Source organism: Seriola lalandi, unplaced genomic scaffold (genome assembly GCF_002814215.2).
Source record: "Seriola lalandi dorsalis isolate HSWRI2012SDOR001 ecotype SW California unplaced genomic scaffold, Sedor1 jcf7180002054347, whole genome shotgun sequence".
Lineage (NCBI taxonomy): Eukaryota > Metazoa > Chordata > Actinopteri > Carangiformes > Carangidae > Seriola > Seriola lalandi.
This window is the reverse complement of record NW_019524900.1, coordinates 160,729-175,886: the sequence shown is the minus strand read 5'-3', so window position 1 is coordinate 175,886 and position 15,158 is coordinate 160,729. Positions and strand designations below refer to the sequence as shown.

The 15,158-nt window shown below is 39.4% G+C and overlaps 1 protein-coding gene across 2 annotated transcripts; it reads right to left on the bottom strand.

Moving 5' to 3' along the window:
* Nucleotides 1–5,807: 5,807 nt before the first annotated feature.
* Nucleotides 5,808–10,656, bottom strand: LOC147819039 (uncharacterized). Of its 2 annotated transcripts, XR_015437347.1 has the most exons (6): nt 10,153–10,656; nt 9,248–9,601; nt 8,833–8,926; nt 8,344–8,441; nt 7,998–8,049; nt 5,808–6,881 (listed from the first exon to the last, which is right to left on the bottom strand). XR_015437347.1 is itself a non-coding variant. In XM_087174406.1 (4 exons), exons 1-4 carry the CDS (start codon nt 8,960–8,962, stop codon nt 6,850–6,852), a joined length of 312 nt encoding a protein of 103 aa, XP_087030532.1. In that variant the 5' UTR covers nt 8,963–9,007; the 3' UTR covers nt 5,808–6,849. The 2 variants fall into 2 exon arrangements, 1 of the variants encoding a protein (XP_087030532.1); XM_087174406.1 differs by lacking the exons at nt 9,248–9,601; nt 10,153–10,656 and having other exon boundaries at nt 8,833–9,007.
* Between the last annotated feature and the right edge of the window lie 4,502 nt (nt 10,657–15,158).

Here is a 15,158-nt window from a genome sequence, read left to right as displayed (position 1 = left end):
CGTAGCTTTCGGAAGAGACGTTTTGGAACTGCTCCGCCGCCGCCTCCATCTTGCTAGCCCGCCAAATTTCCAGCTTATCCTCAATCATGCAGAACTTTAAACCTTAACAAAATGTAAACGGGTGTTTAATATGACAATATGAAAGTTCACCCCCGCCCCCCGAAACAGTTTAATGAAGGAGGAAATTGTACCAGTCTATGGTGACTGACTAACTTTTGGAGCTAGCCGCAAGCGGCCATTGGGAGAGCTGCAGTTTTCGGTACTTCAGTGTTGATGCTTCATCTTCCAGCCTCGGAGGTTCCCGCTCGGTCACGCCTGCAGGGTCGGACTCGGCGTTAGCTCCGCCTGGACATGGACCGGGAACCCGACAATCAACAGTCACTTCCGCCTTCCGGTTCCCAATCATAGTTCTACTAGTAGTTTTCCATCCTTTATTAATAACCTTAATTGGAAAAAAATTTGGAATTTGTCAGCTAAATTTTTGATAAACAATAAAGTAAAAGAAGTATCCTTTAAATTGATTCATAGATTTTACCCAACAAAATTTTTTCTATAACGATTCAAAAGAGATATTGATGTTAATTGCTCTTTTTGTGAAGGACACCCTGAAGATATTTTTCATTTATTCTGGTCCTGCCCCTTTTCCACCAAATTATGGATGGATATTTGTGATTTAATTTCTACTTGCATTTTACCACACTTTTCCTTTTGCTTTGAACATGTATTGTTTGGCTCCATTGACTATCCACCAACAAAAAAAGGAAATTTTTATGTAATTAATCTGATCATATATTTGGCAAAATGGCATATCCATAAGTGCAGATACACTGCCCAAAAAACTTTTTTTCTATTTTTAACAATGACCTCAAACAATATATAAAAACCATTAATTACTCCACTAATGAGAAAGCTATTAAAACTATTTCCATGTGTGCTCTCTTTGATATATTTTTGTAATACCTTTGTAATATTCTATTTCCTTTATATGTCTGTAACCCCCTGGAGATTATCATTGCACTATTCTTTTATATTGTTCTGTATGTATCAATAAACTTGTGTTGAAAAAAAAAAACTAGTAGTTTTCCGAGCGAACTGATTCGCTCAGCACGAGAAATATTTGGACGTTTTGATTGGTGAGTGTGAATGTGGGTGTGTCCGTGAGGGGGAGGGGGGGCAGGTGACAGGTGGGCACTGACATGCAATGATCAATGCATGAAATGACTGAAAACAGTATTACAGCAAAGAAGAGAACTTGACACCTGTGTTCCAGCTCTGATATTTTTAATTATCCATCTATCTAGCCCGTCCAATTATCCTCTGCAAGCCCTGTGGCTTCTGTTTGGAGCCATGTGTGATTTTTCACCTCATAAAGAAATGATCTGAATCACCAGTGTATCTTTCTCATGCCCTGGATTTAATATTGTAGTTAAAACCACCGCTGGTCTGATTCTCTTAAATCCCCAGTATGAAAACCCCAATCTGTTATTCAACTATTTATGATCAGTGGAATAAATATGAATGAGATTTCTATTCTTGACTATTTTTTATGCTTCATTTTTCGCTTTAATTTTTCATTTCTATGTAATTTTCTGTAGTATCTGTATTGCTTCATACATGTATAATATATATCACTGTGTATCATCACCCGTTTGTTAATGTTTTCACTTTCAAAAAAAAAAAGTTCTTTGATATATGAAAGTGCCTATAGCATATATTTTCACACTTCTATCGCGGCTGCTTAACCACAGGCATAAACAAAAGCCATGTTTCATATCATCATCCATTTCTCAGCTCAAGTTCAGTCTGCTCACCGGTGAGAGATAACTGCCCATCCAGTGCAAAGCAGAAGTGCTTGTCTGCATTTCAAAGTCAGTTTACTCAAATTACAGAAAAAAAAAAAAAAATCCCCATTCACCTGCACTGGTGTCTGGCCATGCAGATAGTTTTTGAGATATTTTCTGCCTCTAACTCAACACAGTGAAGTTTGTGTTTGTTTTCCTCAAAGTAAATCTGGTGAGTGACACAGTTTTATAACTTCATCAATGAGCTGTCTCAATACTGGCTCTGTTTTCTTGGACAGACTTGTGAAACGACCAAATTAAACATTTTATTTCAGCTGCGTTCCAGTCTCACTGTCTGTGAGGTGCTGTTAGGATTAGGTCTCTCTCACCCTTTTTTTCCCCTCTGATTTTCCCTGATGTTTTCCCCTCCGTCATGTGTGTGTTTGTTTCCTGTGTCTGTCTAGTTGGGCGCAGCTTCCTGGTTCCTGGTTCTTGCTCCCGTCATTTCCCATGCACACCAGTCTGCATCTTCCAAGCGACACCACACCCTGCAAGTAAAGAACTTCAAGTGTTTCTCTGGTTTTCACCTCACCTGGTGGTCAGGAGCATGTCCACTGCAGACGACAGCCCTATCCCTCCTACATATCCCGCCTCCCCGCTTATGTGACTGGACCATAAGAGACCAAACTTCCAACTCCCCAGTAGTGAGCACTTCTCCCCAAGTACCTATTTTTTGTTTTTTCTTTCTACCTAGACCCTAAGAAGGGAAGGGGAGGGGGAAAGAGAGAAGGAAATACTTTCCAATAACTCTCAATAAGTCAAAATATTATAACAATAACACACTAGTAGTGTATGCCGTCATGTTATGTTATGTCACCCATCTTGTCTTTGGTCTTTGTCTTCCCTCACCAAATGAAAAAATGTGGGGTCCAGATCTACTGAAAGAATCTTAGAGGTTTGTGGTTTTTTTTCTCTCATTTGTTCGTTTTGAAACTGAACATTTCTCTCTGTGAGATCTGAGTTTGTTTTTTTTACCTCAGTATTGAAGGGATTGATTCACTTCACTGTAAGAGCTAATATTGTCTCATAAGAGAATTGTATTGGGTTCATAAACCTGACACATTGACTGTGCTGTTCTGTGAACTTTACCTTTAGTTGATGCTAATCCTGTACAAGCCACCCTACTTTATTTCGAATAAACAACCATTTTGGCCTTGAGAGAGTGTTGCACCTATTTTTATCGAGATCAGCTGTTTATTTTGGGCTGCACCTCTCCAAAATGTTCTTCTGAGCTTAGTGTGTAGGTTTGGCCTAGATTTGGCCCACGAACGTTTTTAAAGTAACACTTCATACTGTGATGTTAGACTGACAGTTACAGATCATCATCACACATTTCTGAGTGCCAGAAGTACTTGGAAGCTTGACACAGCGTTCAGGAAGGGAGGGGCTTCAGTGAGGAGTCAACAAAGGGCAATGATTTTCAGATTATACATGACACCACCCGTGAGATCAAACTTGTTTTTTTCTTTTTACTGTATCTTCATAAGAGAATCTGTGATATACTGTAGTCACATGAAGACAGCTTTACATAGAAAAATAATATAAATAACTTTACTGGTCACAATGTTCAGTTTCATCAGAGAGGTAGACAGAAATAGCACCATCTTCTATCATTTATATTTCACCAGCTATTCAACAATGACCAGATGAAGCTATTAGTGGCCCCACTACAAAACAGAGACTTACAAGTAGATAATAATGCAGAATACATCTTAGTTGATATTGTACTTAATGCTGCAGTTTTTCTAAGACATTAGCAATGAATCAAATTACCAAAAATCAGCTGGCACACAGTGAAGCTGGGGATTCGCATCTCCGGGGAGGGGGTCTGTGAACTTGAGGCACCCGCCTGGTTTGCCTGAAGAAAAATACTGCTTCACTGACAAAACGTGAATTTGCAAGAAAAAAAATGTGCATGAACAATATATCTGCTACAATGAAGGAAAAATAAACTTTAGAATTAATGTAATACATAATTAATAAGACAGTCAGCAGGACCTGAACTGTTATGCAGGATACAGATGTCATATATCAATTCTATAGTCATCCAGTGATCATTTACAACCCCGAGCACATGGCACGTGCTCGTTCTGCATCCACCACCGCAGCCCCCTCCTCCTCCTCCTTTATCAGTGCTTAGACATTAGTATTATTTTGGTCAGTGTTTCTGAGCAAGTTCATGTGCTGCAAGTTGTCTTTATAATTGCTACTTTGAGCATTCTGGGATCAGAGCCACCTGCTTCATCATGATGAGAGTGCCCTGACTGGAAGGATCAGAATTGGCATCGCACCCATTCAGTACTTTGTTTTTTATCGTGACCTCCAGTAAACCTGCTTTACATTCCCGATCAATAGAGAACCTACTGCTGCAACATCATTCATAGCTTTGGCTGCATGAGTTGGATATTTATACACTCTGCTTAAATACATCTTACTCAGAAAAAGCAGTTGGCATCTAACAATATATGGGTTTGGATTCTGTATCACTATCATTAATTAAACCTTTGTGTAATTACGCACACGTTGACACACAGTTACGCTCATTAATGACAGGGCATCCATTTCCCGCTGATAAACAAAGCAAATGTAATCATGCATGTTAATGCTCAAAAAATAAATGTCATTAGCTTTGAGAACTTTGAAGGCAAGTGTAAATTAATTAGCTAATTAAATGGCAGGTGCTATAGTCAACATAAGATATGACATTTTAATTTAGTTGAACTTCACAAAGCTAGTTGATTCTACCTTTGTCTTAATCAAAGAGTTAGAGTATAAAACCTTATAAGAGGTCTGTAACACCATCAAGTCTCTGAAGCAGGTGTCTTACCATATGCTGCATTAATTACACAAAACTCTTTAATGACTTATAGCACTGCTCGTTACTGAGCTGTATGGCAATATGCCCTCTATCCCTTTTCTCTGGCCCTGTGTTATTTATAGCACACATTACAGCCTGAATAGCCAGGGAGAGACGAGTGCCTGGTATAAAGCAGAGAAGTGAAATTTCATGTTCAGGGAGGTCCATAGGGGAGGGGGGTATGAGATAGAGCAAATCAAATTGTTTTCAAATCATTCCCATGTAAAATGGCATCAGAAGTAGGCCAAGAAAAAGCAAATAGACAGATGGGATTATTTTCTCCGACGCTTTGTACGAGCAGCTGCAGGACAACGTTAAAATGACCTCAGTTCACCGGCAGGAGAACGGTCATGAAGTCTGATTACTGACCATTGCTGTCAAAAGCTCTCTCAGGGAGCAAGCATGTGGAAGTGTTTTTCAGCTCCACTCACTCTCTGCATGTCAGAGTTTGCACATGCTGTGGACACAGAGATGTTCCACTGCTGTCGGTCTGTGAGGAGGACTTTCAGCACCACGGACAGCGGCGCTGCAGGAGCCCTGACAACAACACACCGGCTCCTGATCAGCGCTCATGTCTTACTCATTCTGAAAGCCTGGGTGGTTCCTGCTACAGTGGGACGGGCAGGGAGGTGATAGGCAGGAGGTGGGCTGAAGTTTGCATCACAGACACCTCACTTCTGTTGACCTGAATGGATGTTTTGAAGCTCAGAGTTTGTCCAGTTCCTGGACTTTTTGCACCTTCCCTCCATCACTTATGGACGGCTGCAATAGCTTCCAGTCAACCTGTCAGACTGTTGCACTGTCCTCACTTAGCTATGAAGTATTATTTTTACATTTCTACTATAATTTATACTTGTTACTAAATAAGATTTATCCACCTCTTCATGCAAACTGTCTTGTCATAGTGAAGTTCACCTGTACTTTCATTCACAACTGTTTTCTATTTTTAATTTGTCATTTGATTGTAAATTGCACACATTTAATTCATCCATTTATTACATTCTTTTGTACACATCTCCAGTTGATTGTAAATTGTTGAAGTTAATGTAGTTTTAATGTGAAATAAAGTTTATGAAGCTTTGTTGATGGTTTTTACGGAGCGTGTCTGGTATGAATTTTAATAGTAGCAGCAGCACAGCATAGAAATCACAACACATTAATTAATTACAAATTCAGGGAAAACTTCAAAGAGTTTCTATGTTGCTTTAATCAACAAACATGATAGAAATGTTTAAATGTGTCCGTCCTTCAGTGATAATACAGGATCTAGAGATAGATACTAGAGTTTGTGCTTTTCTAATTTCTTTTATGAACTTACCAATTTTAATAACAATGAAAACACTAATTCACCAAAGTGACCTGTTACATTCATCATGAAGTATATGGTAAATATGGGGGGGGGGGGTACAATTTGATCACAAGTTTATTTATTAAACACATTTTCAATGACAACAATTGAGTTATGAATAAAACTAGTATACATGAGCTGTACTACACTGACAACTGCTTCAAAATCTTATCAATTTTCAGTTCACACTAAAGAGCGTGTAGGGTGACAGCATCACATCTATTACGAACTTGTTTTGCGCCAGGTTGCAGTTCTGGTGGGTCAGTTGCATCTGTTTCCTACTGAACACTGTTTTGATGTTAACGTGTCCCTCAAAAAGCCTTTTGAAGCTGCCATGACTGGCCACAATAACCTCACACTGATGGTTTCAACCCCAAATTTGTCCCCACAACCACAGCAAGACATGTATACACACATTTAGATGCACTCACAGAAGTGCCCCCAATTTAGCCCCTGGGTGAAATTAGGCTCAAAATGATTTTGAGCTTATAAAGTAATGTTCAAATATTTCCAATGTTTGTGTAGTTGTAATCTGCCACAGCAGCTTCAGGTCACCTTCCTCTCCTGTAGGCTCTGGTCCTGGGTACAGGTAGTCCAGGCAGAGGACATGGATGAACAGAAGAGGGGAGTGGTGCAGGAGTGAGGGGAGGACCAACAGCACTGGATGAGGGGCCCTGCTGTTCATCGTCTGGAGGAGGAGGAGAAGGAGGAGGAGGAGAAGGAGGAGGCGGCGGCGGACCCCTGCTGGAGGGCCCAGGCTGCTCCTCCAGAACATTGCAACATTGGTAACCCAGGCAACTGTTTCAGAAGCAGCACCAGCAAGCTTCTTTGTCACCTGGAGGGAGAGAGAGACAGAAAGGTTTCAAATGTTAATATTTGTGTGTGAATTTAGTACACACACAGCAGTGGTGTAAAAGCAGCTGTAAGAACATGTACTGAATTACACCTCATCCTAGAGAAACTCCCTGGTAGGAAGCACCTGTTGTTGGCTGTTGGACAGATCAATAAGTTAGACATACAGTGGATTTAGAAAGTACTCACTTTTTTTTTTTACATTGTATTATTTTTGAATAATCTTATAAATTGTTAAATTCATTCATCAATGAAAAATGCCAGCAAGATAGCTGCTAATGCTAGCTAGCCCCCCCACTTGTTTAGCAATCTTATGAAATCGTTAAATACATATAATGAAAAATGCCAACAAGCTAGCTGCTAATAGCCCCCACCCCACACCCCCTGTGTTCCATTTGTCCCTGTTTCACCAATAGATTTAAAAAAAAAACTAGACTATGACCTGTGTGGAAAAGCAATTACACAAAATACAAACTGCTTTAGCAGAAATTAACAATTGTTTTATCTTATTCTGTAGTGTACTGTGAAATTAATGCGCCTGAGAAATTCAAGTTTGTGCATGTGGGGAAAAAAAAAAAAAAAAAAAAAAAAAAAAAAAATTAAAATTGTGTGCAAGATTTGTATTTGTTCAAGAAGAATATGAATCAAAACAAATGCTCGGTGGTGAGGTTAAACAGACAGAGAAAGAAGAAATGCGTTTGTTGATGTCTGTGCAGACACAGCAGAAAACTGTAAAACTCAGCACGCAACGCTCCCGGTGTGCGACACCGACAACTGCCCTTGTAACGTCAGTGTGTGGGAACTTTTGGGCGCAGCGTTTTACAGTTTTCTTCTCTGTATCAGGACTCAGATGTTGACAAAACCATTTCTTCATTTTACATGTTCAACTTCACCACTGATCATTTGTTCATAGTTTACATTCAGACTTTAACACAAATCTCTTCTACACATTCAGAAACTTGAATTTGTTATGCATATTTATTTTACAGGTTAACAAAATGTTGATTTACAACTACAAACATTGGAATTATTTGTTAAGGTCACCTTACAAGCTCAGACTCATTTTGAGCTTATATACACGTATGGGGTGGCGACTTACCGTTTCTTGCTGGGCAAGGTGCGGTTCTGGGCCGAGGTGGATTCTGCCATCCCTATGAAAACACAAGAAAAATAAGGATATGTCAAGCAGCTCCTATTTTGACTATGAAATGCTTTTGAAGCAGTCTAAGGACTTCAGAACATAAAAGACGAATCAATCATCCACTTAAACCTTGTTTAACATAAACTGTAATAAAACGAGACTTAATGAATAAATGATACATGTCAATTAATTGTAGAAGAGAACCTCAGTGCCATACACTTGCAGATTTATGAAGGCAAGGGGATGCAGCATGAGGAAGGGATGATGACATCACCACAAATGCACATATGTGCAGGGATAATACCTCAAAGTGTTGATGTAATGTGGTTGTTGATTGATGAAGCCAGATGCAGAAGAAAAGGCAGGTGCTGGTCCATTGGTGATTAGACTGGAATTCTGGTCCTGATACAGACAAACATGTGATAGGACAATTCGTTTAGATCATACAAGTTCTTTATATTCAAACATGTTAGGTCTGTTGTGTGAGTATAATAACTCGTGAGGACAGATATGAATATGCAAAAATAAACACGGTATGATTATTATGAAATGTAAACGCATTGAAATGAAGTGTAAACAACTAGAGGTATGGTAAGATTCAATGTACACGCTATATAACCAACAAATTGAGTAATACAAATATGGATATACTTTAAAATACATAACCGATATAAGCAGTGGTATATTCATTATTAAGCATCAGCAGTATGAACATGTATACACTGCGGGTCTGATTTAATCAGTGGTATCGACAAGTTTTACTTTTCAAAGTGAATGATAGCATGTTACTCACCTACACCCTCTTCATCGTGTCTGGACTCTCTGCCGTTGAGACCTGAGCCGTACTGGCTCAGGTCCTGATAAAGACAGAGGGATGCTGAAATCTCCTGAGAAATGTAAAGACCTAGTTCACTTTCAATCATGGCTGATCTCCTAACAGTAATTTAAAGTGGTTACAACATGGTGAACCGATCGACGTGTATTCACTAGGTCTATACAATCTCAAGTTACAGTCATCAGTTACAAAATGAGCCTAAAGTTACTGACGTCACCAGCTGTACAACAGCCGAGAGCGACAGACACAATCCTAGTAACCGCTAAAACGTCTATCGACAACGTCAATATCACCACCTGAAATATTTGTCGGTACGGTTTGTCAGTCCTTGCACTGATTATACTTTTAGCTTAAGAGCTAACATGTTACCCACTGGGCTAACAGGAAAGTTGCGAGCTCGGCATCAAACCGCATCTCTTTCCTCTCAGGATTGTCTCCAGCGGTGGAAAGCCACATCGAGATTTACTCGTGTTGCTTCTTTTCTTTGCCGTTGAACGTGGTTTCTTGTCGGGAGCGGTGCTTCGGGATGCAGATGAATATTGCCTTTTAGGAGGTTCAGGCATTCCTGTGTTTCTGTGATGCTAACCTCAAGCTGCTGGAAGTTGTTCTTCTTCGTGGGACTCAGGGCAGACTTGACGCGCCACTGACTCACTCAGCCTCTAGTGTCACAAAGTGGTATCACAACACGGGACAGGTCGGGGGTGAGCATGCGCATTTCAGTAGATCACTGAAATTCAACAGATGGAGGTCTTGATCATGACATCTTCAGTGTGGCTCATTCAACTTGATCGTGTTAATTCATTTTTTGAACATTTTAAACTAAAGTTCGGGCCAGATCTTATATTGCTCCTTTACAGCAAAACCACCAAAGCTGAGATTTGAAAGTAAAGCTACATGTTCTTTGCCCACATTACAAACTAACTTAGTTTTGACAATTAGTTAAAAGACATTGAGCTTAACTTGACTGATAGACACATTTGATGCATACAAAACATATTTTTATTTGCTTTTAAAGTATATAAATCAATGTTGTGATTATAAAATACAATCATGCTTTCCCTTATACTTACATTCAATTTGTGACTTACAAACGTTTGTATTTGCCCATTTTGCATTCAGGCCAGTAGATGTTGACATGAAGCATCAAGATATAAACCCATTGTGGAACCACTTTGCTAAGAAAGTAAAACCTCCGACGCTGTGGGACTCACATCCAGTACCAGGCAGTTGATTTCTGCAAGTAAAGATAATACAACAAGCCCAGGAAATTTTACTCACCGAGTATTTCACTTACTGACCGCAAACTGCTCACAGAGCCAGGTTTCAGTTCACCACAGCCATGCTGTTTTCTGGCGTCCGTATATTAGGTCATGGAGCTGTCTTTCCAGTCACAGTATGTTGGCAGTCTTTATGTTACGACCCAGCTAGGGGAAAAGGGAAGCAACATAAAACCAGGTTTTATTGGTAAATCAGATTTACCGATTTAATTTATTGCATAACCAGGAGGGTAAATAAGTAATCAAATAGGATAACTGAAGTAGTGGGAACAGGATCCAAAAAAAGAGCTTAACAATGCGATTCTAACCAACCCAAAAACACTAGAAGCAGCACCCTCGTTCCTAATGTGTCCAACAGTCTTTTTCTAAGGGTGTGATGCATATTCAGAATTTTAAACCTAGCTCAGTCCCCAACAGTCACTACCAGCAACTCAAATCAAATCACAAATTACACACAAATATTCACAAAGGCGCGCTGCCTATCATGTCAGCCGCCACTAATGATGCGCGGGCCCGGCTCTTAAACTTTCTTCCTCTGATGCTTGAACGGATGCAGCTGTGTGAGGGCTGAAAGGATCATTGCTGCACCAATAGGAGAAGCCGACCGGAGGCTCCTCCTCTCTGCTCCGACAGGGACAAGTAATCCATCAGTTAGTGTTAAAATGCCCGAGTTTTGTGCAGCAACAGGCTGTAATAACAAGAACAACTGTAGAGAGTCTTTGCTCTGCACGGTTTTGAAATTAGTTCTGCAAAGCGAAGGTGACGTCACCGACCTTAGTGTTAACAGTGACAGCGGGTTGTCAATGTCGGTAAGTCACGGTCAATAAACGATCCCGTTATTACAGTGAACTGTCGTGTCTGGACGTGCTGTTAAAGAGCAGAGCAGCGGACGTGTGTGTCGTGTTTGTTCATATTAAGTTTGGTTCAGTGTTAGTCGGCTAGTTTTCAGCTCTAGTTCATTTCATTATTGATGACAGGAGTCAAAACATCTGTTGGAATGATTCTGTCTCTGTGTGAGAATAAAGAACATCACTGAGAGCTGAGAACCATCATGACACGTGCACCTGCACAATGACACCAAACTGAGTATTAGTTTCTATTCTATTGTTATTTAATATAAAACGGTTCAGCAGACTGTTCATTACAACTAAGCTGAGGGAATAATGTATTTTCAGATATCTGTGATCGTCTAATCAGTGCTGTTACTTTTGTCTTTTTCTCTATACTCTACAATAAGATATTGATATGATTTCTCTCTATTATAATGTTTTTTTTCCCATCCAGCCAAGGTCTGGATCTTGAGGGACACCTACAACCTCTTGCAGCAATGATGGAGGCCCTGCACCACCTCCACCTGCAGAGTCCACACATGAAGATCTTCTCTTCCCAAACATACACACAGTGTCTTATATAATAATATATTATTTTTTTATGTAACACTTGTGGCCATAACATTGTTCAGTCTTATCAGCTATGCTCTTCCTTGTTCCCTACACCCTCACTGTTGTATTACACTCTCTGCCCCATGTCAGACATACAATCACATGACTTTTGGACGCCACTGTAGCTGTAACAAATTGTCAATAGTTTAAAACATTAGAGTTCATATTTCATAGTCCTCAGCCATTATAGTTAATATCAGTGTGCTGTTCCAACAGCATCACTTATTTAGAGGGAGATTGTTACTGGAGCAAATAAATATTAACTGTCTCACACATTAGGACTCATGATGAATAATGATTATACTTGTTCCTAAAAATTCTGTTGCACTGTTGATTCAACTACTTCTTTTTATTAAGCAAACTTACATGACTTCATCCACAACTATTTTTCGATTTTAAATAGTAACAGTTGATTGTAAATTGTACACTACAGTATTTAATTAATCCCTTTATTAGATTCTATTATACATGTTTCCAGTGTTGTACATTGTTTAAATTAATGTAGTTTATAATGTCTGTTAGCTTTAATCAATAACATAAACACTAGAAATATTGATAAATTTAAATGTTGTCTGACAACACTGACAATGAAGGATCAAAAAACATGCTGATGTTAATTCAGTGTTTCCTCTACATTCATTTAGCAGTGCCAGCCCGCAAGTGACGTCACGTCAGGCACCAGTTGAGAGTCAGAGAAGTGTAGTCGTGAGGAATAAGGCAGCGAATTACCGGAGAAAAGGTAGACTTATTAGCCAACTCAGTGACGCTAACTTGGGTAAACTAATTGATAGCATTAAGCTAATATCTACAGGTCATTATGTATTAACTGCTGACTGCATTTTCAGATGAGCTTGTTCAGATACTTCTCTAAGAAGAGAAAGACAACAGATGAAGAAGACGCTAGTCAGGTAGCATCATAAGCCTTTTACTGACTCGTAAATGATGATGGTTAGGTAAAAAATAGTATTTTAATGTTCACACTTGTAATCAGATGTGACGTGAGTGTAAATTATATCGCTGTTAGTGTTACGTTACTCACACTTTTAATGTAATCTTATTAGACAAGTAACATTAGACAGGGAGGAGTTGTTAAACAAAGTGGAGGAGAGCAGAGCACAGCAGCGGGAGAGCTGGGTGAAGGTGCAGGGGAGAGAGATGAGCCTGGGTGCAAACTTTGCCACTGACTCTTACCCCCCCCCCATAGCATGCCCCCACTGCTGAAAAAAACTGTAATTAGTAAATACTTTCACCTGTGACAGTGCTAGAGATGATCCATCACTTAATCACAGATTAATATTTATAAATTCTGTTCTTAAAAGTGTTGCTACCATCACCTGTCAACAACAGCAGAAATGAAGTTGCAGGTAAGAAACTACCTGTGAATACTGATGACAGAATAATAAACAAACTCGTCAGTTAGTCTGTCATTCAACTGGGAGAGGTTTTCTAGCATCATCATCATCACAGCACATTTGAGAACTAAGGATGTCCATGCAGTCTCCCTTCACCACAACCAGATGAATGGAAACAAACGGGCTGCTCTGTACATGAGGTCCTCCCTCTGTTGGCACAGATCACTCAGTTTTCAGTGTGGAAACCTTTCAAATGACAATAAAAGACGAACACTTGAGTTAAGATGCGGTGGATCAGTTAATCACAAATATCTATCAGCTGTCAGGATAGGTGCATGAATGTCTGCTTCAGTTGAGGACTGGTTTGAGTATTAAATGAACAATCTTCTATATGAAAAATATTTTTCTACACATTTTGTATACGTCACGTTATCTTAAACTGAACTATCACGACGTCTTGATGGACAATGTATTAACTGACATTAACGCTGCGCATTACACTAACACAGATCACTTAAACTGGGTCACGTGGAGAAACACAAACCAAACGTCTTTAGATTAACTTCGATTAAATTCACCTTTTCATTGGGCTTTGACTGAACACCTCCACGGGCTAACCCAGGTTGACACAGGTTATCAGCTAACACTAGCACTAGCTGGTTAGCTTGGTTAGCAAGGTGCATCTTCACCTGAACTGTGACATTAACAGGGATGCTAATTATGGCTAGCAAAGAAACAGGCCAAAAACAAAATGAACTTACTGGGAAAAAAATGAACCGCCGACTCCACTGAGTGTCTTTTAGAACAACTGAACGCCGAGCAATACATTTTCAGGCAAACAACATGTCGGAGTTAACTTCGATGAACTTAAAACACAATGACAAGTCAAATGTCCGACACGTCACTCTGACGTCATATCCGGATTAACAGGCAGGTCCCCCTGTGTGTCTATCACGCAGTAGTCACGCCCTAAAGCCACTCTGCTTTAACGTCTATTTTCTTTTAAATAGGACCATAATTTGAAAAATGAACATCATGTTGTATTGAAGAAAACTTCAAACTAGAGATTCAGACCATAAACTAAATTTGAAAATACATGTTGAGTAGGAGTGCTGCTGCTGGGTGTTGCACTGCTACTCGGTCTTCTGTTACCTGGATTATTTTATATCTGCCAAATTCTTATTTTGAGCGAATTTGAGTTGTAGGGTGTTAATGGAGAACTGGAATATTAGGAAAGGTGGGACGGAATCAGCTGTGCGTGCTAGAGCAGAACTGGTGAGTTTAAATGTACGGCAAGTAGTTAGTCACTGTAATGAAGAAAACAACAACATTAACTGTGTTCAGATAGAGAAGCAATAAACTCTACCGGAAACAGAAACTCCAGAGCGTGACGTACAGTCAGCACGTCAGCACCTAAACGTCACTCACTGCTGGTAATGAAAGGTAATGTACTCTGAGTAAACGTGTTACTGCGCTACATTTTTAAAAGGGGAAGAGGAGGGGTAAAACATCTTATATGGGGATGATAATAATAATATATGATAAAAGTATTAAACAACATCTTTAGGCTGTTATTTCTTCCCCCCAGATGCTCCAAGGATCCAGCTGATTACTGGCAGTTTGAAGGTGGATTTTTCTTCATCTGCCATGTTGCACCGTCACTTCTCGTGAAGATTCATTGACCTTTGTGGTATGTTTTGATTTGACTTTAATTAATACACTGTATAGTTGGGATTCTGACATAAAAGATAGTGTAATGTTTGTCCACATATGTTGTCAGAACTATATGGAGAATATTGTGGAAAACAAGATCAAACTGAATTGGAAGATACAAGCTAAAAAACAACAGACCACGCCCCCTCAGCTCCACAGCCCCCCTCTTTCAGAGGTGACATCATCACCTCCTCATTATAGTCACCTTAACAGGCAAGATAGACCAATGGAGAAATGCCAGTTTTAGTTCTTCAGATCATCCCGGGGTTCTGAAGAACTATTTGTGAATAATTGTTTGAATTTGTAAATTTACATCTGAATATATTAAATAAAAGTGTTATAAAGTCAATAATGGTGTGTATGTTATTTGTAATTAAGTTTCCAACCCCACTTTAGTTGAAAGACTACATACAGAGACTTAACAGTTTAATTTGCATTTCTTCAGTATATTGTATTTTATGAGAAATGTCAGAAAATTGATCTGAATCTGAATCAGTAAA